General features: G+C 41.8%; 1 protein-coding gene across 4 annotated transcripts in view; it reads left to right on the forward strand.

Annotated features, from left to right (window-relative positions):
* The first annotated feature begins 1856 nt into the window (after positions 1-1856).
* Positions 1857-22821, forward strand: part of rev3l (REV3 like, DNA directed polymerase zeta catalytic subunit) — a 180727-nt gene continuing 159762 nt past the window's right edge. For all 4 annotated transcript variants that reach the window (XM_059513238.1, XM_059513239.1, XM_059513240.1 and 1 more), the window contains exon 1: positions 1857-2412. In XM_059513238.1, the coding sequence (XP_059369221.1) occupies positions 2274-2412 (139 nt within the window). In that variant the 5' untranslated portion in view covers positions 1857-2273. The remainder of the gene's footprint in view (positions 2413-22821) is intronic.

A 22821-nucleotide genomic window follows, 5' to 3' on the forward strand; every position in this document is an offset into this window, starting at 1 on the left:
ATCAACTGCTGGCGGCAGATCCTTTTCCTATTTGGCGCCTAAACTCTGGAATAACCTACCTAACATTGTTTGGGAGGCAGACACACTCTTGCAGTTTAAATCTAGATTAAAGACCCATCTCTTTTACCTGGCATACACATAACATACTAATATGCTTTTATTATCCAAATCCGTTAAAGGATTTTTAGGCTGCATTAATTAGATAAACCGGAACCGGAAACACTTCCCATAACATCCTATGTATTGCTACATCATTAGAAGAATGGCATCTACGCTAATATTTGTCTGTTTCACAAATAAATATTTGCATGTAAACAGAAGGATGTTGTTTACTTTGAATCAGCCTTTTTTTTCCCAAACCATATTAATTGCAGTCCTGCAGGTTCTCTGATTGAAAAGAGTAAAAATCAAGATTGGTTTGATCATATTTCCATGTAGATTCAATGTTAAATAAGTGGTTTAAGTTGAATAAATGTTGATTTTTATGACCATCTTGATATATTTTTCATCATTGAAATAATATTATTTGAGGGGGCAATCCTGACAGAAAATTTATGTTAATCTTCAAGCGATCTGGGGTTGATCTCATTCTTTTAAACTGGCCAGATAGTATTTCAATTATTATAAACAATTCAAATCAAATTAAATGTTGGTTTGTTAATTAACATCTTTTAGCTATTTTTAGTGGAAACAGATAGGCCCATATTTATTGCAGTGTAAATACAATTGTCTGATTCGCCAAATTACAGACCAAGTTATTTAAAAATAAACTTGACAATCTTACTGTTTTCTCCTAGTTATATCCTTAAAATATAGTGGTATTTTTCATTATGTTGTGGAGATGCCTTCACACGACATCGACACCTCCGTACAGCTGTGGTTGTACAGTACAGGGGCGCTGCACAAGATCCCGGGCCCTATGCATAGGCAGTCCTTATGGGCCCCCTTCCTGTTGAAAATATATATTCCAGACTTTTCAAGGGTCCTTTCTTCCTTTGGGGCCCTGGTAATCAGTACTGGTTTTACCCCCAGTCCGACGCCCCTGGTACAGTAAGCTATCATTGGTCTAGACAATGGACGGTTAGACCTCTGAATCCAGCAGTGTCCACCATAATATCGAAGTAAGTGCGCATCATTGATCATTGTTCTCGCTAAAATATTTATCGTAACATGTGATCTGCAGTTTAGTTCAAAGATGAATTATTGTGAACCTATAGCACTCCTCGCTGTCATTAAAACATAGCATACCACATGAGATGTAGCCTATTGTTCATAAAAAAATTTTTTTTTTGTAAAATTATGTAATTTCATTGTTTATCTCTATTAATGCGAGTGGAGTATTTAATGTAAATGTGTATAAATCGACATGAAAACAGAATTTTAAATCGTTGTTTACTTCATTACTTTTCTTACTCCAGGAAAAAGAATTCGTACGCATGAATGAATACGCATGAAAAGATTTTTAAAAATCGCCCAACCCAACAGGTAACTTAGTGGCAGCAGTAAGAAGCAATTTGGTGGAAACGTCTAAATTAATTAGTAGCTGCATCTGATATCGCATACTAAGAAGTTAAACAAAGGCTCGCGCGTTTCCTAATTTATTTCAATTATATGTTTTGGATCAACTCTGTCTGCTCAACCCTATAGTTCAACCCACCTTATGAATAGCCTACATGTAGCCTATACATATATAATCTGAGGCTTTTATTGCATTGAAATATCCCTGTTATTTCCGACTCTAGAGCCTAACATGTGCCAATCAGCACGCTTGTCTTCAGATAAACCAATCCGAAGGCATCTTGTCTTTAGTGCGGACCAATAGGAGCAGAGACAGCGTGGAGCTTCCTTTTCCAGCAGAAGTGAACTATCTGACCTAGCGGCTGGGTGCAAGGAATGCTGCAGTGCACTCTACGTGGTTATGGGAAGAATGGGAATGATTAGGATTGCCCAACAGTGTCGAGATCGTATTGCAGTAGTGAGAGTATACAATAGATTGTTCTTTTAAAATTAAATACGTGTTGTATTCAATCCGTTCTGTAAGGAACTATGGATGTGCATTCTTGCAGCATAGGATTATCGAATGATTATCGCGATCCATATTTCTGCAAATCACGCTCTGCTTAAAGCCGCCAAGGTCCAAGCAGTCTTCTGCAGAAACACAAAACATCGGTGCACCTCAAAGGGAAAGCTCGGATCGACTGCTGCCTGTGCTTTTATTATTATTATTTGTATCATTAGTAATCTCATGCTTGCCCTGCAGAACCGAACAGAACATGTTTTCAGTGCGGATCGTCACGGCGGATTATTACATGAGCAGTCCGATCAGAGAGTTGGACGTCTGTTACTCTGAGTTCAGAGAGAGCGATGTCAAGAAAGTGCCCGTGGTGCGGATATTTGGGGCCACACCAGCAGGTATGCATGCATTCATTTGTGTGTTCATACACCGTGAAACATCACCTAACTGTTGACATTTGGGTCTACGGTAAAAAAAACTTTGTAATTTGACAGTTTCTGGATCTGTTGTTTTGTAAATTTTCTGGTGTTTGGGTGGTTTTGCTCCATACGCCATGTTGTCAACACGTCTGACCGCCATGTGGACGTGTTTACTCCGACCGAATATGCCATCTTTTCTGCCCATTCCTATGTTGTATTACAAGACCCAAAACCACATAAAACGAAAGCATCAAATAACATCTGTGCCGATATTTATGTCTCTGGTTTCATTTTTGTGTGATCGTAACACTGGCTGGCTTTTACGTTGTGGCTTAGATCGCAGGGAGAAGGACGGTAAAGAACTGGTGTGTGGGTGGGGGGTGTCATTGTTCTGGAGTAGTGATATTAGTGAAAATTAAAATTATAAAGTGGCATTAATTTAACTTGGTTTTACAATACATAAAATGTACAGTCTTTTTCTATTAAAATGGAAAATATATAAAAATTTATAATTATTTTGCTAATCCTGCAATCAAATATTCCACTCCCTAACTCAGGGGGGGTCATTGTTCTGGAGTTTTGATATAAATGAAAATTCAAATTAAAAAGTATTGTTTAAATAACTGCTAAATCATTAAATAACATATTTCTATCTAAGTCAATTTGAAAAATTGCCATTACATGTCTTATTTTTTATTTTATTGATTACATTTTTTTTTTGAGAACTTCATATTCTTGCATTAAACAAAGTTGACAAATATTGCAATCTCTTAATTACATTTTGAATGTCCAGGTGTTCAGGTGGCACTGTAGCACTGATATATGCTTGACAAAATAATAATAGCTAGATCTAAATCCAGAGGAATATTTGTATCATCGTGTACCGCCCTAAAATGCTGTTACACCATTGTCACTATAGGCATAATAGTATTACTTTCTGTAAAGCTGTTTTGAAAAAAGTGCTATACTAATAAATATCGAAGTGTTTGTGTTGTCCTGAAAATAATTTAAATTGGTTTTACAAGACGTGAAATGTAAAAATTTTTTCTATTAAAATGGAAAATATATAAAAAGTTATGATTATTTGGCTAATCTTGCAATCAAATATTCCACTCAGTAATTCCCTAGATAAGCACAAAATTATAAAGTGACATTAAAGTCTCTCTCTCTTATAGTTTAAATAACTGCAAATTCATTAAAAAAAACGGATATTTCTATCTAATTCAATTAGAAAAATTTTAAACTCACATCACACGTTGACCAACCATTACATTTCTTATTTTTTTGAGAACTTCATATTCTTGCATTAAACAAAGTTGACAAATATTTAAATCTCTTAATTACATTTTGAATGTTCAGGTGGCACTGTAGCACTGATATATGCTTGACAAAATAATAAATACACTATACCTAGCTAGATCTAAATCCAGAGGACCATTTGTATCATCATTGTGTACCGTCCTAAAATGCAGTTACACCCTTTTCACTATAGGCATAATAGTATAACTTTCTGTAAAGCTACTTTGAAAAAAGTTTTATACTAATAAATAATAAATAAAAAGTGTTGGTGTTGGTGGAAAATAATTTAAATTGGTTTTACAAGATGTGACATGTACAGTCTTTTTCTATTAAAATGGATAATATATAAAACTTTATAATTATTTGGGAATTCTTGCAATCAAATATTCCACTCCCTAACTCCCTCAGATAAATAATTTCAGTGAGTTCAGTGGTTTGGTCTTTAGCTGACTGAGCTCAGAGTTGAATGTGTCTTGTAACGCTCGTGCTGTAAGCATCAAAATTTTAAGGAGTTTTATTGCCGTTACAACAGATTGTGTTCCTGACTGTGGGGCTGCTCCTTCTTGCACTGGCTGTTCTGTCCAGCCAGCCAGATGCTTTTGAGCTCTAACTTTAACATGCTGCTTGCTTACCACGCTTGATGTAAGGAAGTACCTGAACCTTATTATTGTGCATCTGTTCCTTTTTTATTTTATGTATTTATTTATTTATTTATATTTTTACATAATCAGTGTTTTAAGAAACTTTAACTCGAATAAAGCAGTCAAATTAACATGTTCCTAACCGGTGGGTTACAGCCACTAGTACAGACTGTTCAGTCCAGCCAGTCACAACGCAGATGCATTGAAGAGGTTAGTTTTGCACCTTAGCAAAAGAGATGGGTATAAAGGGTCTGGGCCTTGTGTGTGTGTGTGTATATATATATATATGAATGGTAATTGATTACATGATGTGGCAATTTATTAATCTAATTAATTAATCACACATAAAATTTGGCTGGAAAAGTACTCCCAAAAGATCATTTAAAGTCATAATTGTGTAAAGCATCAAACAGACATTGAAAAAAGTAGCATCAGCAAGAAACATTTAGTTTATTAAAATTATCACCAATGCTCTTTTGGACCATGAGGGTGAGTAAATGACACTTGTCATTTTTGGGTGGGTGAACTACTTCGCTCTCTGTAAGGCTAATGTTGCTAAAGCTACCATTGTCTCGGCCTTTGTGATCTTTGAACGCCTTTGTGACCGGTGTCTGAAGTATACAGTCATGGCCAAAAGTTTTGAGAATTACATAAATATTGGAAATTGGAAAAGTTGCTGCTTAAGTTTTTATAATAGCCATTTGCATATACTCCAGAATGTTATGAAGAGTGATCAGATGAATTGCATAGTCCTTGTTTGCCATGAAAATTAACTTAATCCCAAAAAAACCTTTCCACTGCATTTCATTGCTGTCATTAAAGGACCTGCTGAGATCATTTCAGTAATCGTCTTGTTAACTCAGATGAGAATGTTGACGAGCACAAGGCTGGAGATCATTATGTCATTGGGTTAGAATGACAGACTTGACATGTTAAAAGTAGGGTGATGCTTGAAATCATTGTTCTTCCATTGTTAACCATGGTGACCTGCAAAGAAACGCGTCCAGCCATCATTGCGTTGCATAAAAATGGCTTCACAGGCAAGGATATTGTGGCTACTAAGATTGCACCTAATTTAACAATTTATAGGATCATCAAGAATTTCAAGGAAAGAGGTTCAATTCTTGTAAAGAAGGCTTCAGGGCGTCCAAGAAAGTCCAGCAAGCGCCAGGATCGTCTCCTAAAGAGGATTCAGCTGTGGGATCGGAGTGCCACCAGTGCAGAGCTTGCTCAGGAATGGTAGCAGGCAGGTGTGAGCGCATCTGCACGCACAGTGAGGCCAAGACTTTTGGAAGATGGCCTGGTGTCAAGAAGGGCAGCAAAGAAGCAACTTCTCTCCAAAAAAAAACATCAGGGACAGACTTCTGCAGAAAGTATAGTGAATGGACTGCTGAGGACTGGGGCAAAGTCATATTCTCAGATGAAGCCCCTTTCCGATTGTTTGGAGCATCTGGAAAAAGGCTTGTCCGGAGAAGAAAAGGGGGGCGCTACCATCAGTCCTGTGTCATGCCAACAGTAAAGCATCCTGACACCATTCATGTGTGGGGTTGCTTCTCATCCAAGGGAGTGGGCTCACTCACAATTGTGCCCAAAAACACAGCCATGAATAAAGAATGGTACCAAAACACCCTCCAACAGCAACTTTTTCCAACAATCCAACAACCGTTTGGTGAAGAACAATGCATTTTCCAGCACGATGGAGCACCGTGCCATAAGGCAAAAGTGAAAACTAAGTGGCTCGGGGACCAGAATGTTGAAATTTTGGGTCCATGGCCTGGAAACTCCCCAGATCTTAATCCCATTGAGAACTTGTGGTCAATCCTCAAGAGGCGGGTGGACAAACAAAAACCCACTAATTCTGACAAACTCCAAGAAGTGATTATGAAAGAATGGGTTGCTATCAGTCAGGATTTGGCCCAGAAGTTGATTGAGAGCATGCCCAGTCGAATTGCAGAGGTCCTGAAAAAGAAGGGCCAACACTGCAAATACTTACTCTTTGCATAAATGTCATGTAATTGTCGATAAAAGCCTTTGAAACGTATGAAGTGCTTGTAATTATATTTCAGTACGTCACAGAAACAACTGAAACAAAGATCTAAAAGCAGTTTAGCAGCAAACTTTTTTAAAACTAATATTTATGTAATTCTCAAAACTTTTGGCCACGACTGTACATCTAAACATGACAATAACATTGGCAGGCGACAGCCTGTGAAGTCACTACCCGGCAAGACCACAGTATAAAAGGGCACCAGGAGAGCACTCCATCCTCCTCTTCATATTCAAATGAGCTTGTTGGGATCGCAGGTGGACATGGTTGATGAGTTGAAAAAGAGTTTTTCCATTTCATGCTCATTGATCAAGGACGAGAGTGAGCTGTTTGATGAAGATGCTATCTTGCTTACATTGTCTGATCCAATGGCTAGTGCTCTTCTGGCTCCAAGCCAGGATGAGCAGGAGATTTCAGATGAGGACGAAGACTGAGTGCTCCTGCCCTGTGTATGATGAGCTGCTTGAGGTTAAGTAATCATGCCATGGTCTCATTGTATACCATTGCGGCGCTTCAGGCATATCAGGCTGAACTGTTGAAAGACATGGATAAAGGTCAGGTTCTATAACCTGATGAGGTGGACCACATGGTGCGCTGCACCACAGATCTTGCTCTCCGTGCCACTAAGCAGGCCTTCACTGCCATTGGCAGATCCATGGCAGCCATAGCAGGGTTTTTCCTGGGTCAAAACTGGTCTTCGGTGGTGGCTGACCGACATGGTCATCCACACACAGCAACCCTAGTACCCAAATGATCCGCAAGCCCAGTATTGACAATAAATGTTAAATTTAAAATAAATACAAATAAACTGTTTGTGTTTTTCCACGACTGGCTTTCATAGTTTAGAAATATAAAATCCTTTTTTGATAGACCTGATAATTATTTTAGTATAATCATATCAATTAAAAAGTAGCATTAAAAACGTAGCGTTAAAAGGTGTAATAGTGTAATTTTTTACCATATAAAATTTAATAACATTAGCAGCTAGCTAGCAACAGCTTGCTTTGTGCTTTGATCTAGTGTCATCTCACTCCAGTCTAACTTTAAACTAAATGATTTTATAGGTAATTTACTACACATTGTCATAGGCCTATACATACTGTGGATTATTAAGGCAAAATTGGGGTAAGCACACTTACTTTCTCATTTCATATGTGTATGTTCTTCTAAGAAGTAATGATTCATTATACACCAATTCAGACACTGACGGGCAATGCTTTAACCTTTCATTATAATGAATCGGCTCAAAGGAGTTATTAGGTCTCGAATCGGACTTTAGCTGACGTGTTGTGTGGGAATTAGGGATATGCCGGTATCAAATTTTCCTGTTGCGATTAATTGCTCATGTTTTTATTACGGTAAACTGAAGTTTAAAATTTCAATCAGTCAAGCTAATATCACCAGAAACATTACACTCATTTACATCCTTCTCTTCACTCTCTGAGGCAGAAGTCTCAAAACTCATCCTTTCTAATCACCCTACTACTTGCCCGCTTGATCCTATTCCATCTCATCTCCTTCAAGCCATTTCTCCTGCAGTTGTACCTGCACTCACTCGCATCATCAACACATCCCTCCACACTGGTGTTTTTCCCTCATCATTTAGACAGGCTCGTATAACTCCACTACTTAAGAAACCCACCCTAAACCCATCTCTTTTAGAGAACTACAGACCAGTTTCCCTTCTTCCTTTCATTGCAAAAACACTTGAACGAGCTGTGTTCAACCAAGTCTCTACATTTCTCAGACACAACAACCTCCTTGACAGCAACCAATCAGGCTTCAGAACTGGACATTCAATTGAGACTGCCTTGCTCCCAGTTGTTGAAGCTCTAAGACTGGCAAGAGCAGAATCCAAATCTTCAGTACTTATCCTGCTTGATCTGTCTGCTGCTTTTGACATGGTTAACCACCAGATCCTCCAATAAACCCTACTGGCAAAAGGCATCTCAGGAACCACACTTCAATAGTTTGAGTCTTACCTATCAGATAGGTCCTTCAAAGTATCTTGGAGAGGTGAGGTGTCCAAGTCACAACATCTAACTACTAGGGTGCCTCAGGGCTCAGTTCTTGGACCACTTCTCTTCTCTGTCTACATGGCATCATTAGGTTCTGTCATTCAGAAACATGGCTTTTCATACCACTGCTATGCTGATGACACTCAACTCTACCTCTAATTCCATCCTGATGATCCGACGGTAGCTATTCGCATCTCAGCTTGTCTAACAGACATTTCTTCCTGGATGATAGATCATCACCTTCAACTCAACCTTGCCAAGACAGAACTGCTTGTGATTCCAGCAAACCCATCGTTTCATCGCAATTTCACCATCAATTTAGGCACATCAACCATAACTCCTTCAAAAACAGCTAGAAGCCTTGGAGTTATGATTGATGATCAGCTGACTTTCTCAGAACACATTGCTAAAACTGTCCGATCCTGCAGATTTTTTAATTTTTTAATGAGCCAAAAAGAATACGTCACACCTCTGTTTATCAATTTGCACCGGCTTCTAATAGCTGCTCGCATAAAATTCAAGGCATTGATGTTTGCCTACAAAACTACCACTGGCTCTGCACCCATTTACCTAAATTTGTTACTTCAGACTTATGTGCCCTCTAGAAGCTTGCGTTCTGCAAGTGAATGTCGCTTGATTGTGCCATCCAAAAGAAGCACAAAGTCACTTTTACGGACTTTTAAATTAAATGTTCCCTCCTGGTGGAATGACCTCCCCAACTCAATCCGAGCAGCTGAGTCCTTAGCCATCTTCAAGAATCGGCTAAAAACACATCTCTTCCATCTTTATTTGACCCGCTAACTTTAACACTCACTATTCTAATTCTATTCTTAAAAAAAAAAAAAAAATCTAACTACCTTTCTAATCTTTTTGTATTCTATTTTCTTTTCATTTATTATGCAATTGTATGTGTGTGTGTATGTGTAAAGACCTCTAACACTAGCTTGCTCTATTCTTTTTTTTTTTATTCTGTTTTCTTTTTATTATATTATTTAAAATCCCATGCTACGTATACTGTTAACCTAACTGAGACTTGTTATAGCACTTATATATCATTGCTCTTTTTGTTGTTTTTTAATTGCTTCCACTGTCCATATCTGTAAGTCGCTTTGGATAAAAGCGTCTGCTAAATGAATAAATGTAAATGTAATGTAAACGGTATTATTACAGTATTGAAATTTAGTAAAAAAAAAAAAAATGCTCATAATACAGTATAACAGGTTAAAAAACGTTTTTTTCTTAGAACAAAAATAACAACATTTAAATACAATAAAGCAATACAGAAAAATATATAAAGTTAAAAGTTTTGCATAGGTTAAAGTGCAAAAGAACTATAAAGACCCATAGGTATCACTTTACAATAAGATCTCATTAGTTAACCATTAACATGCACAATGAGCAATAGCTACATTTGCTACAGAAGTTATTCATCTTAATTAAAAAATTAAAGTTTTAGTTCATGTTAGCTCATTAAATAACACAGTTGCAACTTTAGATTTTAACAACGTGTTATTAAATATTGGAATACCTAAGATGAATGAATATTCAGAAGAAAATTTCATTGGCAGTTTATGTTAACTGATGAATTAACTAATGTTAAAAATGAAGCCCTAATGTAAAATGTAAATTGACAATAAAAAAAAAAAAAAATCAAAATGCTTTCAAACAATATCTATGGCATGTTGTAGTCCAGAGTAAAATAACCTATTAAGTCTTAATACTTAGGTATTTGGCACTGTGATGAACATCATAGCTAATACACAAATCTGATTGGCTATTTAAAATTATTTAAATATGTTTTAGAAATTAGGGCAGCTGGTTTATTTGTGGGGTTTCAAGGGTAAGGACCGCATTTTCTGCAGTTTAGCGCCATCTGTTGTCAGAGAGTGAATGTGCTTTCACTCAGCGTATCTCTCACTTGTTCCCCCATGTGCTTCTCATGCGTACTTGTTTACATCAGAGCACACGCGTGTCTTTCAAGCAGCATACAGCAGTGTTGTGCATTTTGAACAGTTGATGGGAATAGTATTCTTAAAATGCATTCCAAATTCGGAATAATTTGTAATATATAATTATTCACGGTGTTTAGAAGTGCCCACGATAACAATATTGTGCATATTAATTACCGTGATATATCACCGAATACCGGCACAAGTCTAGTGGGAATCCTGGATGTTAGGACATCGCGAAAGGTTTGTCAACACACACACACCAAACACTTAACTTACAGTCTCCTATGCTGGACCTAGTGTTGTCACGGTACCAAAATTTCAGTATTCTGTACCAATACCAGTGAAAATCCATGGTTATTGGTACCAGTTTCGGTACCAAAGCAAAACACGCTTATTAAAAAAAGCCTTTCACTCTATTTGTGTTCAAGATGACTCAAGAGATTCATAAAAAAAAAAAAAACTGAATCATCCATTAATTAAACAGGAATTTGTGAATGAGACTGAATTAATTTTAAACGTGTTTGAATTAATGATTCAAATGAGTATTTTCTTTTTTAAATAGACTGGAACATGTTATTCTGTGTGTAATCGTGATCTCCATTTTAAACAAAACAAAAGCGATTTTTAAACCAAATAGATTCTCAGTTTATTATGAATCAAGGGGCATTATCGCGTCTAAAAATGGTTTCTCATTTTCACAAGTGCTTGCGCTCCCGTGGTGTCTGTCGTTGCTATGCAACCATAAACTGTGCTCTCCACAATGACAAGGAAGTATCAGCAAAGGATTTCTATCCCTTTACTACTACATATCTTAAAGGTCACGTTTTTTCATGTTTTTTTTTAAGCTTTGTGTTTACAGTGTGCAAGATATCATGTGTTCATGTTTTGCTTGTAAAAAACACAGTATTTTTCACACAATTTACTTATCTGTATACCGCTGTTTTCACTGTCAAAAAAACGGGCTGATGACTGACTTATTCTATAAAGTCCCTCCTTCAGAAATACGTAACGAATTCTGATTGTGCCAGCGGTTCCTGTGTTGTGATTTGACAGCAGCTTAGCGCACGTTGCCCTCCTGGAAACACGATTGGGCTAGTTTTGGAAGATTTTTGAAGTTTTGAGAAGCAAGTGGGCAGGATTTGTTTTGAAAACCTGGCAATACTGATCTGAACGCACGTGCTGGAGATGTACTTCTAATCACAGAACGGCTTTACTGACAAGATGCGCATGAAAATCACATTCGATTTTTTGCACAGCCCTACTGTAGTAAGTTCGTGTGCGGCAAGGAAGAGGACAAAGGGGTCGGCTGGACTGCTGACGTATTTATTAATAACAAAAATAAATAAAGCTTTGCAAACACCATATGGTGACTTCTATTCTGACACGTTGGCAGAGCACTTTCGGTTTACTCCTTCCGGTTTCCGGTTCGGGTCAGCAGTCCGTCTCTCTCTCGCTTGCTTCCGTCTCTCCTGGCGTTTTATACTCTCTCCACGCCAATTACTGGAACAACAAACAGGTGATGATAATTTTTGCCCAAACCACTCACTCACCGCTCGTCTCCTGATTCTCTCTCCCGCTGCAGACTTTGCTAAACCACGCCCCCCCTGCCACATACCCCCACACATTTCTGGAGAGGAAGTCGGCCACCGCCATCTGAACACCCGGTCTGTGGACCACCTTGAACTTAAAAGGCTGAAGAGCTAGATACCAACGAGTGATCCGCGCGTTGGTATCCTTCATGCGGTGGAGCCACTGCAGCGGAGCGTGGTCCGAACAGAGGGTGATCTCCCGTCCCAGGAGATAAAAGCGGAGGGTGAGGACGGCCCATCTTATGGCAAGGCACTCTTTCTCTATGGTGCTGTACTTAGCCTCTCTCTTCGAGAGCTTCCGGCTAATGTACAGCACCGGCCGTTCCTCCCCCTCTATCTCCTGGGACAGGACTGCCCCCAGCCCCCTGTCCGACGCGTTTGTCTGCAACAGAAAAGGGAGAGAAAAATCAGGAGAGTGTAACAACAGCCCGCCACACAGAGCAGCCTTGACCCGGGTAAAGGCCTGCTGACACGGCTCCGTCCACTGGACCGTATCTGGCTGTTTTCGGAACTAAAACTATCTGGCTCACCCAGTTACTGTTGGATTTTTCTATTACCCCCATGTCAAGCATAGCGCATAATTCAGCCTGAACTACTTTTTTCTTGTGCTCAGGTAAGCGATACGGCCGGCTGCGAACTACCACACCCGGCTCGGTCTCGATATGGTGCTGAATTAGGTTAGTACGGCCCGGTAGGGGCGAGAAGACGTCGGCAAACTCTGCCTGTAATTTCGTTAAATCAGTGAGTTGGGACGGCGAGAGGTGATCTCCAACTGGAGCCAGGGCGAGGGATTGTGGTTTGATATTCGCCTCTGGTTCGAGATCATCCTCCCCCCCAATCACCATTGCCAACATCACTGATTCTGCCTCATTCCATTTTTTAAGGAGGTTGAGGTGGTAGATCTGACGGGACCCGTTCCTATCGGACCGTATTACCTCATAATCGAGATCTCCGACTTGTCGTGCGACCTCAAACAGTCCCTGCCACTTAGCCAATAATTTAGAGCTCGACGTTGGGAGTAATACAAGTACTTTCTCTCCCGGTACAAATTTGCGTAACCTAGTTCCCCTGTTATACAGCTGGCTCTGGCGGTCCTGGGCTTGTAACAAATTCTCCATTGATAGCCGCCCCAATGTGTGGAGTTTTGTTCTCAAGTCCAGCACATACTGAATTTCATTTTTGCCCTGAGATGGACTCTCCTCCCAAGTTTCCCTCAGTACGTCGAGCACCCCCCGGGGCTGGCGTCCATAGAGAAGCTCGAAGGGGGAAAACCCCGTGGAGGCTTGTGGGACCTCTCGCACAGCGAATAACAAGGGCTCTAGCCACCTATCCCAATTTTTGGCGTCTTCCTGAATGAACTTACGGATCATGGATTTAAGAGTGCGATTAAATTGTTCGACCAGGCCGTCGGTTTGTGGGTGATAGACGCTAGTTCGAATCGATTTAATGCCCAACAATCCGTAATGTTTCCGTAGCGTACGTGACATAAACGCCGTGCCCTGATTGGTGAGGATTTCTTTTGGAACCCCCACCCGGGAGATACGACGAAACTGGGCATCCACAACACTTTTAGCGGAAATGTTGCGGAGGGCCACCGCTTCAGGATATCGTGTTGCATAATCAACTATGACTAATGCAACGCGATGTCCTCGTGCCGATCGCTCTAATGGCCCGATGAGGTCCATACCAATTCTCTCGAAGGGGACCTGCATTAAGGGAAGAGGGCGCAAAGGCGCTTTTGGGGCAGCCGGTAAGTTCACCAACTGACATTCCGGACAAGACGCGCACCACCTGCGCACGTTGTCATGAATGCCCGGCCAAAGGAAACCGGTCATGAGGCGATTTAGTGTTGCTGCCTGTCCCAAATGGCCCGCCATAGGGTTAGAATGAGCCGCATGGAAAAGCATTTCCCTGCGGCTCTTCGGAATTAACAATTGGGTTGTATTCACTTTTGTCCGAGCGTCTTGGGTCACTCGATACAACCGGTCTTTTAAAATGGCAAAATACGGATAGGTGAGTGGGAGGGCAGGTTGGAGAGGCTGGCCACCGATGGAGCGGACCTGTTGAAATGCATGCTTTAATGTCTAATCCTGAGACTGCTGCAGGGGAAAGTCATCACGCTCCGAGAGAATCAGTCTCCCGATTTCGTTCGGTTCCCCTGAAGCAGACCCCAGCGGTCTTGGCTCAGTTTCTCCCACCTGTACCTGCGTGCTCTCCTTCCGTGCCTTACTTCCCCAAGAGGCATCCGCACATAACGACCCCAATAAAGCTGTAAACGCAGGCCAATTCGTTCCCAAAATTATCGGATGCCGGAGGTGGGGACTAACCGCCACCTCTACACTATGCTTTTGTCCCCGGAACTGAATAATAATTGGGACGACCGGATACTCCACCACATCCCCGTGTACGCACCGCACCTTAACCACACGGCTTGTATCCAATGCCCCCGGTTGAATCAGGCTTTGATGGATTGAGGTTTGGTTGCATCCTGAATCCACCAAGGCCGGATATGTACCCCCCTTGATACTCACAGGTATTTGGTACTCGCCAGCCTGACCGGGGGTGACCTGTGGGACGTCCGGGACCCGGATCATCATCCCCACCTCCATCACTGGACACCTGTCCACGAAATGCTCCGGGTCCCCGCAACGCCAACAGGCCAGCCCAGACCTACCCGCCGCCCCAGTGGCAGGGAGTGGATTGGGGAATTGGCGTGGAGAGAGCGGAGAACTGGAAGCACTGTACCCTCTGGCAGCCACAAGCCCTGCCCGGGACACGAGGAGGGCCGGGTGGACGGGACCTAGGGAGAGGGACCGGGTGAGAGAGAGAAGGAGAGAGAGAGTTAGTAGGTGGGGGTGCGCCGACCCCTGGGCACGCCACCATGTGGTCCTCTGCCAGGTGGATGGAGGGCGGTGGCACTGGACCCACTCGGCCGTCTTTTTGGGAAGCAGAGCGATGAACTGCTCCAGCACCACCAGGTCGACGACATGCTCCACATGCTATTCCCTCGGATAGTAGCCACTTGCGGCAGGAGTCCCGAAGGTGTTGGGCCATTGCGAAGGGCCGACCAGCCTTGCCCAAGTCCAGGGACCGGAAGCACTGGCGGTGTTGCTCTGGCGACCGGCCGACCCGCTGGATGATGGCCCTCTTCAGGTCGTCGAAGACCAGGAGGTTTGCTACCGGAAGTTGTTGCGCGGCCACCTGGGCCTCGCCGGAGAGCAGGGGAATGAGGCGCACCGGCCACTGCTCGAGGGGCCACCCGCAGGCCTCCGCCAACTTTTCGAACAGCTCCAGGAAGGCCTCCGGATCGTCCTGGGGCCCCATCTTGTGAAGTGGCAGGTGCATGGGGGCGGCCGGCGGCCTCGGCGCGAACCTCCCGATCAATCCAGCTCCGGAAACTCTTGCGGTCCTCCTGCTGGGCCTGAATGATGGCCTGGAAGCATCTCTCCTGATTGGACCTCAGGTCCAGCAGGGCCTGGTGTTGTTCGCGGTGCAGGACCGCGAGGGAAGCGATGATATCCGCAAGCGGCGTGGAAGACGGGCTTTGCATGGCGGCGGCGGCCCTTCTTCCTTCCCTGGTTTCGGCACCAGTGTAGTAAGTTCGTGTGCGGCAAAGAAGAGGACAAAGGGTTCGGCTGGACTGCTGACGTATTTATTAATAACAAAAATAAATAAAGCTTTGCAAACACCAAATGGTGACTTCTATTCTGACACGTTGGCAGAGCACTTTCGGTTTACTCCTTCCGGTTTCCGTTTCCGGTTCGGGTCAGCAGTCCGTCTCTCTCTCGCTTGCTTCCGTCTCTCCTGGCGTTTTATACTCTCCACGCCAATTACTGGAACAAGAAACGGGTGATGATAATATTTGCCCAAACCACTCACTTACCGCTCGTCTCCTGATTCTCTCTCCCGTTGCAGACTTCGCTAAACCACGCCCCCCTGCCACACCTACAATCTAGTTAACGAAGCTAAACAGCATTTCCCTTTGTGTAATAAGTTACAGAAACTGTTAAATGCACCAACTTAAATAATAAAATACACTTACCTTTTGTGGTCCATAAACAACGCCTTTTCCAGACAAAGAGGGAACTGCTCCATCTTTCAAGAATAATATTTGTGCGAATCCAGCATTAAACTGATTGAGATTGAGGAAGCTGTCCTCTGCAAAATGTGCTGCACATAGTTTTACATGCAGATTATAATTTTCGGGAACAGAGTTAAACTTAAATTGTAACCATTGATCTCTAAGTACAGCGTCCCTGGGAAGGCCAAACAAAGATGATTGGACTCCGAGATGAAAATAACAGCGTTTCGACAACATGGCGACAAACACAAATGCAACTCTTCCTCCTCCTCCTTCGGAGTGCAACAAGACGACGCCCCTTTTTTTTGTATTTCTGTGTCATTACTGCAGGAAGTAGAGGGATGTAGTCCAAACTGGTCGTTCGATGTAGGCGAATTCTGTTAAATAAAATAATTCGCTTGGCATTGAACTTTGAGGTTTAGAATTTTACAGATATTATTTATACTCTAACAACAACATTACACACTAACTAAAGTTTGAAACATGGGATCACGAAGAACGGGACCTTTAATGTAGTATGTTATGATCCGGCTATGATCAGCTGTTCGGCTGAGCTTTTGATGTTGTCATGGAAAGGTCGGTTGTTTTTTTGTCATATGACCTGCGTTCGCTCCGAGCGCCAACCTCCCGCTCTCTCTCGTGAGGCCAATAAGGAAGTGACTAAAACTGCAATTCATCGACTGGCCGCTTGAGGTTGGCTGCAAAAGGGAGTCAGTCCCATAGACTCCCCATGTTAAAATGCCCAACTTTACAGTAGAAAAAACATGTTTACAGCCTGGTGCAAAAAATGATTTTGGTCTAAATAGCTAATTTTCCCCTTCATGACAACTGTGAGGGGGGTGATTTTTTTTATAACTGATCCGTTTAAATTATATTAAAACTTAAAGTTCTGCATAATTAAGGGTGTGGCCTCTTGAGTGACGGGGGATTGCCGCTGCTGACACTGCCGTCGCGCTTGGTGGACGTGGCTTCAGCAAGTAGCTTCCGCCTTTTGCCCATTTTTGATTGTCCGGGAGAGTCGCACGGTGATTCTCATTCTAATTCTCATTCTAATGATGATTCAAAGGAATCATTAGTTCGTGAATCAGACGTGTATGCCAAGCATTGTGTAATTATCTCTGCAGTTTAGGATATCGCACAAGATTTGACAACACAGAAAACATTTCATCACTGGATAGGTTTTTTTTTTTTTTGACACCATTGTCAATTGATTTTGATTAATATGCACTAGGGAGAGAGAGAAAGACAGCGCTCGTGTTGTTTGAAGACGGTGAAGGTGAGCGTGCGCGCACAGCCGGGGCTCTCTCGTGCTCTCTCTCTCTCTCTCTCTTTCCGCTCGTTCTTATAAGTGCCCTGTTAAACTGACAGGACTTAAAAACACATGCAAATGTTAAACTTTCACTCTATGATGGTTAAGCTGTGCAATTTATCCACGAATCACATTCGTCAAGGGCTGGGGAGCAGCTGGCCCGTACGATTAATTAATAAAGGATCAACTATGACAGCCTACATTGCAAATCCTGCGATGTGACTATCGTGGATTCGTACATCGCGATATCAATGCTTAAACGACACATCGTGCAGCCCTAGTAGAAGGACTACGTGAGAACCACTATGGATGAGAAGTTCGCTCTGCGCCTTGTAATTATTTTCATGCACACCGCACTATAATGTGATGTATGCAAAATACATAGTTTTGGCCATTTCATCCACAAACAGACGTACATCGTCTGCACATATAAGGTATTTCATTGAACAAATAATCTGAACGGCCTATATATGTGCAATATTTTAAACGAGCCCTCACTAACTGAGTTTAATGTACCGATATGTTAGAATGCATCTCATTCTCACAGGCACATGCTGTCAGTGATTTCATCTAGGGCTGTGCGATTAATCGAAATCGAAATAAAATTGCCATTTGAGTGTGCGCGATTTCTAAATCGCTTTATAGCACGACTTTCTGCAGCCCCAACCTCCCGCAGTATGTTATCTGAACCATTTAGGATGCAGCGCACCTAAGTGGAGCGCGAGAACAGAGCAGACTGGGCATATGCCTAACTCCAGGTTCACACACTCTGTGATGCGTAGCCTTTTTTTTCGAGCACATGTTAATGGAACAGAAAGTTCACACTGCACGCAGTAAAAAGATGAGAACAGAAAAGGTTATATATAGAAAGGTGCGAAAAGATTTAATATCTTGCGCGTGAGCACAGAGAGAGTTGTGAGTGCACAGGACACAGGTTGAGCGAGAGGAGACACGTTGTAAGGCAGCATATATCTGAGCCTTATACAGTCTATGATCTGAGCACGCGCATCTGGTTTTGTTAACAGAGCAAAGGAAATCTGCGTGCGAGTCAGTGATGCGCGGGTTGATCCAAAATGAGCGGTTGCCCGCGGTTACGAGTCATCCAAAAATATTTTTAATGACATTCGGGTCACGGTCGGTCGGGTCCTTGGAAATAAAAATGGCAATTAAACCTTTGTCATTTATATAGTACTAGACACATTTTTGAAATACATAGGCCTACACTTTATTGGCTGAATAACTGGCATGAAGATGACGCACAAGCTCAGTCTGCACGTAGAGATAGATGCGGTAAAGGAGACTACAAGGGGAGCAATGTCGCTGTTTTTGGTAAAACATGATTTTGACGACTTCATTAAGTTTTGTTTTACAGAAAACTCTTTTTAAAAGATTTTCATTTTGTATAAATTGTATCTTAATTTTGATCAATGTTTTATCAATCAGTTGCCTGTATTTAATAAATAAGAAGCAAATATATAGCCTAGCAGACAATGTAATAAGGCCCCGGCACGATCACTTGCATTGCATGTGAACTGCATGTGAGGCAACTCAGTGTGTGCCTCACAGATTTGAGAAATATAGGCTATATATTACAGAAAGCTTGAAATGTCTTTTAAATGAAAATATTCAAACCAAAATAAATGGGCTATTCTCTGATGATGTAATCCATATGAAATGTGCATTTCTCTCTGGCATTCATCGCAAGTCTGCATTGTCAACTTCATCTTTGCAGCGACACAGAAAACACCAGTTTATTACTAAACAATAAAATGACTCCTTGCATATTTTCGAACCAGCAGGCCATTCTGGGTTGAGCGAGACCCCACGGAATGAGCGAGTGGATCGGGATATTCAAAAATGCGTTTTCTCACGAGCTCTGATCGGAACAAACCCGAGCCTCAATGTCTGCTGACCTTGCAGAAACATACAAAAAGACATAGCCAGACTAGACTATTTTAGTACAAATTATGAGCTTACTGACGATTTTTTATAAATCTTGACAAAATTATAATATATTAAGATTTGTGTTTTTTTTTTTTTGTTTTGTTTTTGCCTAGGTAGTTTTGCCTACGTTCCTATGGGCCAATGACGCTACGATGAGCATTTACTGCTTTTTAAAAATTTGGGTCAGGAAGCGGGTCGGGTACAATATTTTATTTATTTATTTTTTTGCGGTCCAGGTTGCGGACGGGTTAGTTGAAAACGTCGGTCGGGTGCGGGTTATTAATACATTGACCCGCGCATCACTGGTGCGAGTGGATAGATTCGCGCTTGCACATTATTTTAATGTGCTTTGGCGTTACACAGTTTGGCGTTGTTTGACATCTTTACTTAGTGATTATTTTGACTTATGTCTGTTCTAGAGACATTTGATAAAGCTTTCATTGGTTTTCTTTTGGAAATATGTTAAAAATTTATACTGAATGCATTTATGACTGTAATGCATGTCTGTGTGTGTCAAAATCGTGATTAAAATTGAAATCGCAAAATTGATCAAAAAATCTTGATAGATTTTTTTTGTCCATATCGCACAGCCCTAATTTCAACCAATAGAGGCACTGTATAATGAAAACAGACGCTTCTCAGCCGCTCCAGCAACGGACGCAACCTGGAAAACTATCAGTAGTTTTTTTTTTTGCCAATAACCGATTGTTCCAGCAATCAACTATCGGTACCAATTAATTGGCAAAACCGATACATCGGTTGACCTCTAGACTCTTAATATTAAAGGTCCCCTTCTTCGTGGTCCCATGTTTTAAACTTTAGTTAGTGTGTATTGTTCTTGTTAGAGTATAAATAATATCTGTAAAATTCTAAAGCTCAAAGTTCAATGCCAAGCGCAATATGTTATTTAACAGAATTCGCCTACAAAAAACGACCCATTTGGACTACATCCCTCTAGTTCCTGCAGAATTTGACTAACCTCCGCCCACATGAATTCACAAAAAGGGGGCGTGGTCTTGTTGCACTCCGACGGAGAAGGAGGAAGAGCTGCGTTTGTGTTTGCCGCCATGTCGTTGAAAAGCTGTTATTGTCATCTCGAAGTCCAATCACCTTTGTTTGGGCATCGCAAGGACGCTGTACTTAGAGATCAATGGTTACAATTTATGTTTAACTCGGTTCCCGAAAATTATAATCCACATGTAAAACTATGTGCAGCACATTTTGCTGAGGACAGCTTGCTGAGGAAAACTTCCTCAATCAGTTTAATGCCCGATTCACACAAAGATCATTCTTGAAAGATGGAGCAGTTCCCTCTTTGTCTGGAGAAGGCGTTGTTTATGGACCCTTTGTGAACCATTGATCACAAAGGGCAACGCTGTTTAGCTTTGCTAACTAGATGTTAGGGCTGTGCAAAAAAATGAATGCGATTTTCATGCGCATCTCGTCAGTAAAAACGCTCCTGTGATTATAAGTACATCTCCAGCACATGCACAACACAGGAACCGCTGGCCCAATCAGAACTCGTTGCGTATTTCTGAAGGAGGGACTTTATAGAACAAGGAAGTCATCAGCCCATTTTTATGACAGTGAAAACAGCGGTATACAGATAGGTGAATTGTGTGAAAAATACTGGGTTTTTTTACACGCGAAACATGAACACATGTTATATTGCACACTGAAACACAATCAAAGCTTCAAAAAAGCACGAAAAAGGGACCTTTAATGTATATTCTGAGAAAATTACAATGTTTTCTGACCTTCGATGCGTTTAAACCTGTTGTAGGGGACTCCAACACAATATTAGGACACTTTAAAATACCATATGGCTTGTGGTCTCACGGTCTGTTTGAATAATCTAGTGTGTGCATTCAGAGGAATTTAAGTTTTAAGATTTGCAAATTGTCTATAGTGTGTCTATCATGTGTAATTGTATATATTATTAAATTCTATGAACTTTTGAAATTCTCTCAAAAGCTTTCCGCCTAAGCCACAATATGTGTGTATTAGGGTTGGGCCGTTCCCTTTCAATACTTCACTCATACTGCGTATGGGGAACGAATTCAACCACGCCGTGCATCGGTAGGGAACGACAAAAACATTATCTTGAATACCTTAGGGTCCAGGGGAGAGAGCCGGAGCCGTCGAACCCTTAACGCTACACTGTTTAAGAGGGAGCTAGATCCCTGGAGGTGGCATGATGACGGCGTCTGATAGAGGCCGTCGTATCAAACCGAAAGAACCCGAGCGTGCAAGGTCGGGATGTCCAGGTTATAGAATCTGACAAAAGCCGGCCGCCTCACAGATGTCATTGATAGAGACACCACTAGACCAGGCCCAAGAAGAGGCCATCCCTCTTGTGGAGTGGGATCTTACTCCTATTGGGCACTCAAGGCCAATGGAGGAGTAATATAAAGCGATAGCATCAATTGTCCAGCGCAAGAGGCGTTGCTTTAAGACCGAGGACCCCTTGGTGCGGCCCCCAAAGCAGACAAAAAGCTGATCAGATTGCCTGAATGGCTGTGACCGCTCAATGTATATCCTCAAAGCCCTCACTGGGCAGAGTAAATCCAGGTCACGCTAGGGCTTTTTATTCAATATTCAAATATGCATTCGAACATGACGTGAAATATCTGTAATCAAACTATAAGTAAAATATCCGGTTTTTAAAATGCCACGTGTAGCGCATTTTTTAGTCTATGATTAGACCGTTTGTTTTTTTATTTTATTCTTTGCCATCTTATCCAGTAGAGGGCACTCTAGACGTATTGTAGTGTAGGCCCATGACCAAATCAAGCTAATAATAGCTACGGTGTACATTTTAGGACATCCTCAGACCTCAGTCATTAAATGAAAAGGGGTCATGCCTCAGACTAAAAGGCTTCAGTCATCGGACAAAATGGCATCGCGCCTCGGGACTGAAAAGCTTCAGGTCTCAGGAAAAACGACGTCAGGTGTCAGGTCTCATCCAATTGGGCATCAGACGAAATGGACTCAGGTGAAGTATTGTGTTGCCCCGCCCCATGTGACGTCACACGCACACCGTTCAGAGGAGGTGGTATAAAATGGTTGATTGATGGCAAAAGGAGATAAGCAGTGTCTGATATTTTATATTTTAACAGTTTTATTCAAATGTTACACTAATTAAGTTATATAGGGAAGAGAACATCCATTTCGAGAGTCATGTATGCACGTTTAAAAACGTAGATATTCGAATATATTCGAATACATTGCATGATATTCAATATCCGTTCGAATTAGGTTTTTCTCAAAAGTGACAGCCCTAGCTCACGCTCACCTGACAAAGGAGGCAGAGCCGAGAGGGAAATGACCTGTGCTCTGAATGGCGTCGAGAGCACTTTAGGGACGTAGCCATGCCTGGGTTTTAAAATGACCTTCGAATCATTGGGCCCAAATCAAGGCATGCAGGGCTCACCTAGAGGGCCTGCAAGTCACCAACACACTTGACCGATGCTAGAGCAAGTAGCAGAACGGTTTTGAGCGTTAGGGG

Source organism: Carassius carassius, chromosome 27 (assembly GCF_963082965.1).
Source record: "Carassius carassius chromosome 27, fCarCar2.1, whole genome shotgun sequence".
Lineage (NCBI taxonomy): Eukaryota > Metazoa > Chordata > Actinopteri > Cypriniformes > Cyprinidae > Carassius > Carassius carassius.